The 7,086-nt window shown below is 38.8% G+C and overlaps 1 protein-coding gene across 5 annotated transcripts in view; it reads left to right on the top strand.

The window, feature by feature from the left end:
- The first annotated feature begins 931 nt into the window (after positions 1-931).
- The window catches only part of Cdc7 (cell division cycle 7), a 20,441-nt gene continuing 14,286 nt past the window's right edge, over positions 932-7,086 (top strand). For 2 of the 5 annotated variants that reach the window (XM_010644937.2, XM_010644939.2), the window contains exons 1-4: positions 932-1,050; positions 1,784-1,956; positions 5,975-6,058; positions 6,361-6,496. In XM_010644937.2, the coding sequence (XP_010643239.1) occupies positions 1,842-1,956; positions 5,975-6,058; positions 6,361-6,496 (335 nt within the window). In that variant the 5' untranslated portion in view covers positions 932-1,050; positions 1,784-1,841. The other 3 variants (XM_010644938.2, XM_010644940.2, XM_019210790.2) reach the window with 3 other exon arrangements.

The raw sequence follows: 7,086 nt of genomic DNA on the forward strand, positions 1-7,086 counted from the left end.
TGTTTTCCCTATTGACTCTTTCTTATCTAGATCTCTTCTCTGAGAGGCCTTTCTTGACTGTCTCATCAAGCACTCCCCCTAGTCCCTTAGGCATCCTCCAATTTTATCTCTTTTGAGTGCTAATCAATGCCTAGAAGTACATGGCTCATTTTTGCTTCCTCTATTGTCACAGCCTAAGTGGAATTACCGATTGATTGAGCGAGTGAGACAAGTTCTCCTATTTCATTCAGGCTGGCCTTGAGCTCATTGTGTAGTCTAGGCTGCCCTTGAATTTACAGCGATCCTCCTTCCTGATTCCTCAGTGCTGGGATTATAGGTATTCGCCACCACACCCAGCTAACTGGATTTTTTTTTTTGAGATAGGGTCTCATTATGTAGTTGTGAGTGAGCTGGAACTCACAGCTATCCTGCCTCAGACTCCCAAGTGCTGAGATTACAAGCATGCGCCACCACGTCCGGCTAACTGGAATTTTATTCCGTGAAAGATGACGTTTGTTCGGGGCTCTAAACTCAGGCCCTAGAAACTTGCCTACCTCATAGCTAAGGGGTACACATACACTGTTGGCCTGATTGCCACCCTAGTCATTTCTACTATAATAAAGCCACAAACAGCGAGGAATTTTTGTTTGATTGATTGTAATGGGGTAGGGCACTCTAGCAGCGAGCCAGGTTCCTTTTATCCACAGTTTACCCAACGTCTTATGTTGCAAAAGTATAGGGATGTGCCAGAACTGGCAAGAGGCTTTCCTGAAAATAGGCTCAGCCCCTTAACTTTATCCGGAGATTTCACTTCTGTAACTGCTTTCGTCTGCTTTGTTTTGTTTTAACACACCACCACCAACCCAACCCCAGAAAGTCGCCCAAGCCTTTTGCGCAGGCGCCCTGGGTCTGATGTGGTAGCGCCCAGGGCTTTCTATAGCGCATGAGCAACTCCAAACAGCGAGGCGCGAATCGTTGCGCAGGCGCGTGTCGCTGATTCGATAGGTGGGGAGCTTTGGAGGCGGCGACCCAGGCATTTGGGGAGCCACGGAAGTCGTACTCCCTTAAACCGTGAGTTTCCGACGGTTCTCTCCGTGGCGCGGGATTGTGAGGGCTTAAGAACGAATTCTCAATCTAGACTTCAGTTTTGTCGCAACGGAGTTTATCCCTTTCGCCTTCCCACCCCTTCAGATCCCGCCGACCTCCGGCGGGAAAGTCGCGCGCTTGCGCTCTAAGCACCCTGGTTCAGGTTCAGGCTCGGGTCCTAAGGCGGAAGGGCCTGTCTTGCGGAACTCACAACCCGAGGTCGCGGTTTCCCTTCTCGTGTCCCGCCCCGCTCTCATGGCCAGAACTGAATTTTCCATCAGTTTGTATGGGGCTTTGGAAGTTTGCTTTGAGCCTCCCGGCTCTTTGGGGCAGTCAGTGAGCAAATGATTTCCTTATTCGGCCTCTTCCCCGGGACAAACCACCGTCCCCCTTTCGCCTCTCTGCCCTACGTCCTTCAGCTGCCTGATGTCCAGGCTCGCTGTCTCCGATGGCCCTCGCTCCAATCCCTTACCACTGCTGCCAGCTGCAGCTGAGGCACCCCCGACTGGGAATTGTTCCTTGCGGCAACTGCTGGTATTTTTAGAAGGTGAAAGAAATTCGAATGGAGTTCCTAGGACTGGGCCAGTTTCCCTTACTTTGGGGATTTGGGCATATGGTACATTTTTAAATGTTTGCCCTTTTGAGAGTAGTGGCATTGTTTCGTGCTTGGTTCTGTGAATGATTAAACTTACCTGCTCCAGTATTCACATTTTGACAGCTGCTTTGCTCCCCTTGTGGACATAACCTCTTGACATTTTGGACCCGTTTTTTTTGTGATGGAGGCATCTTTGGGGATTCAGATGGACGAGCCAATGGCTTTTTCTCCACTGTGTGACCAGTTTCAGACTGATGATTCTTTAAAAAAATATGAGCAGAATTTTAAACTTCCAGGTACGTGTTTACTTCTCAACATGTGCAATTTTAAAAATGCACAGGCAGCCACTCTATATTTTCGACTGCTTTAACAAAGAACATTGAAAAGGTGAATTGTATGTTTATGTAGGAGCATTTTGCAAATACATAAGTGAAAGGGGGGGTTCGCGTGCCCTTTCGGGTGCCCCTTCCCAATTAGGCCACTCACGCACCGAGAGGTACAGCAGGAGATCTTTATTGTAGGGAGGCGAGCAGGAGGCAGGAAGAGAGAGAGAGAGAGGGAGGGAGGGAGAGAGAGAGAGAGAGGAGAGAGAGAGAGAGAGAGAAGAGAGAGAGAGTCCTTTTATCGGTTTTGGGGTGGGCTATTGCTTATTTATGAGGAGTGAGTTACTTTTAACCTATCACAGGCCAGGTTGCTTTTATGGGCCCAGTCCTGCAGACACAGGTTTCAACTTTCCTGGACCACTGTGGCCTTGGGGGGGAGGGAAACCAGAGATAAGGGCATGAGGTCATTTTAGGAGCCAAGATGTACCAGGAGAATGCAGCCTGTGAGGCGGCGTCACAGCATATTTTAACATGATCAATTCCCTAACAATAAGGGTCTAGATTTAAGAATAAGATTACTTTTTAAGAGGACTGTAATCCAATTGTACCGTTTTACAGATGAAGATGCTAATACCTAAGTATTACTGGCTAAGAAAACACAAGTTTGTTGTCTAAACTAGAATTTGTCTTTTCCTAGACCTGCTCTTTCCTCTCCTCACCATTCTGCACTAAATGTGGTTTTGGTAATTGACATTTGAAGTATTTCAATTTAAGTATTCAAAAGCAGCATTCACTGATAAAAATAAATGAAATGTTTGTGATAGTGACAAAACACAATAACATATAAGTGTAATTCATCAAGTGTTTGACCCTAACCAGACCATTACCCAGACCAACCTTGGGCTGAGAAGATGATTTTGTACCAGATCTTATACTCTAAAAGGTGTACCTTTATTCCTCTTCTATCACAGTGCCTGGGACATACGGAACATTTAATAAATATTTTTTAAATAGAAGAATTCCAGGAGACTGCTTTTTTTTCTCCTCAATGGTAACTAAGTCTTGTCCGCCTTTGTCCTAGGCCAATTTGATGCTTCTCCAAAAGATCTTAGTTTTGACCTTGGTCAAAAGTTTTTACTTTGATCTGTACTTTATATGTACACTAAAAAGCCTTTACCCTAAAAAATATGACAACACATACTTTTGCTTTCTGAATAAAACTAAATTTATTAGGGGTCAAGTTGGGTACCCTTCCCAGTGTCCCTATTTTTCGTGGTGAAACTCACTGTTATATTTCAGTTACCAAATTTAAAATTTTATTTCATTTATGCTTTGTATTTGCTTCCTATATTCAGTCACCCAACTTATCTTCTTTTTTAATATATATACCGTTGCTTACTCTCCCATTTCTACCTCACTGATTCCCATACACTTTGTTCTTGAATTACAATTAAGACTCTTACCTTTTACTTCTGATCCAGCCTCCCATTTCATTTTATAATGCTGCTACTAGATTAACTTTAAAATACCAATTCCATCCAGTTTCATGTATGTTCTTTCTTCTCTTCCTTTCTTATAGTTACCTATTTTTCACTGTTTAGCTTTCCATTTTTAGTGACTGCATACACAATATAATAATGTAGTTATTTTTCTTGTATCAGCAGTCTATTTTGTCTCTAGTTTGGCTTGTGATATATGTTGTGCATTATTAAGTAGAGTGTGTAAATGGATCAATCTGATTTGGTTTTAGCATTCTGTTCAGGACAGTACTGTTCTAATATTCTTAAAATCCACTGGGAAATAAAGAGTTGGGTAAATTTTATTTCCAATTTTGAAAGTTCTGTAGCCTTTTCACATAACCCCGCATTGGACAACATTATAAATAATGCCTATGATAATATATAAAACATGCTGAAAGTTTACCCATATGGTTCTTTTACTATATGACCCTTAATAAAAGCTACAGTTATATCAAAAACATAACTCAATAAAGAATAAAGCTGATGAGGTCCAGGCACATAACTGTCTCATGATCTAGTCTACTTTCTCAATTAGATCAAGAGACAGTTATGTGCCTGGACTTCATCAACTTTACTCCTTATTGAAGTTACGTGTTTGATCGGATAGTGGGACTTTTTATACATCTTTGCATTCCCAGAACCATACAGGATCCAGCACATACTAGGTGCTTGAAATATTTGAACGAAAGACTTACTGCAAAGATATAAAGTACTTAGTGTAATGGATGAATAGCAAAGCCCTCCGTTTTGGGAACGTCTAGATCCTGGCTTCTTATTTGGTCTCCAGCTCTTCATGTTCTTACTTCCCTTCAAGTCCATGTTCTACTTGTCATGTTTGTGCTTAACAACTTTTCCTAGCTTTCACTTGTGTTCTGCTTTTCCCTTCCTTAGCTGCATTGTATTTTCTTAGGTCTTTCCCTCTCCTTTCCCCACTATTCTGTGCCTTTTCCTTTTCAGTGCTTTTATATATGTACTTCCTTCTTCCTAAATGTCTTCTTCCATTTTTGCTTCTTGATGAATGCTTCAGAATGTGGTTGTCATCTGAAGGCTTCTTCTTCAGAAGTATTTATTTCCCCAACTCTGTGTCTCTTCTACCTAGTACTATATGCATTCTTCTCTGACAGTTACCATTGTAGTAAGAGTAATGTCTGTCTCCTTAACTAGACTAAATCCTAGAGAATAGAGGTTGCACCTGTTTTTTCATTTTTCAAATACACCCATGGCCAAGCATTTTTAAAACCTGTTTATTGACTGAATGACTTACACCTCTGTGAAACTGGGTTAATGATTTAGCTTCTCTGAATAGAGTATCTGTGTCTGAAAAATCAGAATATTAATTTCTGTTCTGCCAATATCACATTGCTGTTACGAAGATATGAAAAAATAATACATGTGAAAGTGTTTTGAAAATGTCTTAAACTGAGTATTATGGTAACTTGAAGTGCTGATACTTATATATTGTTGATAAAATGTCAAGACTTCTGCAGCTTCTTTTTTTTTGTTTGTTTGTTTGTTTTGTTTTTTGAGACAGGGTCTCACTATGTAGTTGAGACTGACCTGGAACTCTCTGTGTAGCCCAGGCTGGTCTCGAACTCACAGCAATCTTCCTGCCTCAGCCTCCGGAGTGCTGGGATTACAGGCGTGCACCACCACGCCCAGCTATAGCTTCTTTTTGAATCCAGAAGTTTATTAGATTGCACATTACTGCCTGTACTTATTTTAACTGTGTATGTTTTCATAAACAGCTTATATTTATTTAAATGTAGCAATTTTTCTGTTCAAGGCAGAAGATACTAATGTTATTTGGGACAAATCTTTTAAAGTACTTTTTACATGCACAGAGCTTTAGTGGTCCTTCTCTTGGTAGATATACTGTGAATATCCAATACATAACCCTTCCAAGCTTCAAGATTCTATATCTCTGAGGAAGAAAATAGTTTTGATGAACATTACATTGTGTTCATATTATGCCATCTAGTGACTGCAGCATAAACTTATTTGCTTTTAATTTTTATTTTGAGTTTTGTTTGTTTTGTGTTTAGTTTTTTGTGGTTTTGTTTTTAAGAGACAAGGTTTTACAACATTGTACAGCATGGCCTTGAACTCCTGGGCTCAAGTAATCCTGCCTCAGGATTACTACAGGTGAAGACCACTGTGTCCAGCTTTAATTACTTTTAAAATTTAGCTTCATTGAAAGCCAAATATGCAATATTAGTAGAGTTACTATTAGTCAGTAATTCCAGTGTAGTAGATATTTTGTTATGTGTAATTTGGGGGCTGTCATTTTTGTTAGTTAAAATAGGTAATGTGAGTCAAAGTACCTTGATGAGGTTTTATTTTTGTAACATAAGATTTATTAAAACTATTTTGTTTATGATTGTGTTAGAATTTATTTCACTGAATATTTTTAACTTTAGAAACTATAAAAGTATATCTTATTGACTGTAACTGTAAATTTTTTTCCTTGATAGGTGTTAAAAAAGACATTGAGAATCTTTATGAAGCTGTTCCACAGCTTGGCAGTGTATTTAAAATAGAGGACAAAATTGGAGAAGGTAATTGGGGTTATATTTTTACCTTTATGAGTTTTTTTCATATATTTTCCTTGCTTGATCTTGATTTTCATTATTTTTTATCTCACTTTTTGAACTGTTAAAACCACAAGAATACTGTAAATTATGGTATAAATTATGGTAACACTTTTCTCCCCCCCCAGAAAGAATGAAAGTATAAATAATAAATATTTACAGTAAAATGAACATTTCTAGTTTAATCTGTTATGCCATTAAAATAGTTTGTTGATCTATTAAAAACTTTAAAAGTTGAATATTGAAAATTCTAATAAATTATTTTATAGGCACTTTCAGCTCAGTCTATTTGGCCACAGCACAGTTACAAGTAGGACCGGAAGAGAAAATTGCTCTCAAACACTTAATTCCAACAAGCCATCCTGTAAGAATTGCAGCTGAACTGCAGTGTCTCACAGTGGCTGGGTAGGCAATTTAAAGATATTTTAATTGAACTGGCTATATATAATGTAAAAGTAAATGCTTAACAGGAATGATGAGATTGTTTATGAACTAAATATATTTCTTAGTTGTTTGTAATTTGTTATTACTTTGCCTCTAACTTTGAAATAGTTAATTTGTCTATTAGAGGGTATTTCCCTTGAGGACCAGCTTGATTTCCTGTTCTTGTGTCACTTTTTTTGTATCCTTCCTGCCATATTTTAAATCTGGCTTCCATAGTCTGAATTTTTTTTAATATGTGAAGAACTCAAATTTCACATCTCCATAAGTATTGACAGCTTTAGCTTTTTTTTTTTTTTTTTTAAACAACACAATCATTTGGTTATTCATTCTCATTTTTTGCTAAATCATTCCTTTCAACATAAGGACATGATTTATTACCTTCCTGAATTGTCCTTCTTCCAGCTACTCTTTCACTTCTTTGCTGTCTTTCACGGCCAAACCTCTAAAAACTTACCAACACATACTATTTTCTTTTCACTACATACTCACTGTGCTGCTTTTTTCTGTGCTAGACTGAAACCAATTTAGTTATATTGTAGTGTCAGCCATGA

Source organism: Fukomys damarensis, unplaced genomic scaffold, assembly GCF_012274545.1.
Source record: "Fukomys damarensis isolate Sample0158 unplaced genomic scaffold, DMR_v1.0_HiC HiC_scaffold_33, whole genome shotgun sequence".
Lineage (NCBI taxonomy): Eukaryota > Metazoa > Chordata > Mammalia > Rodentia > Bathyergidae > Fukomys > Fukomys damarensis.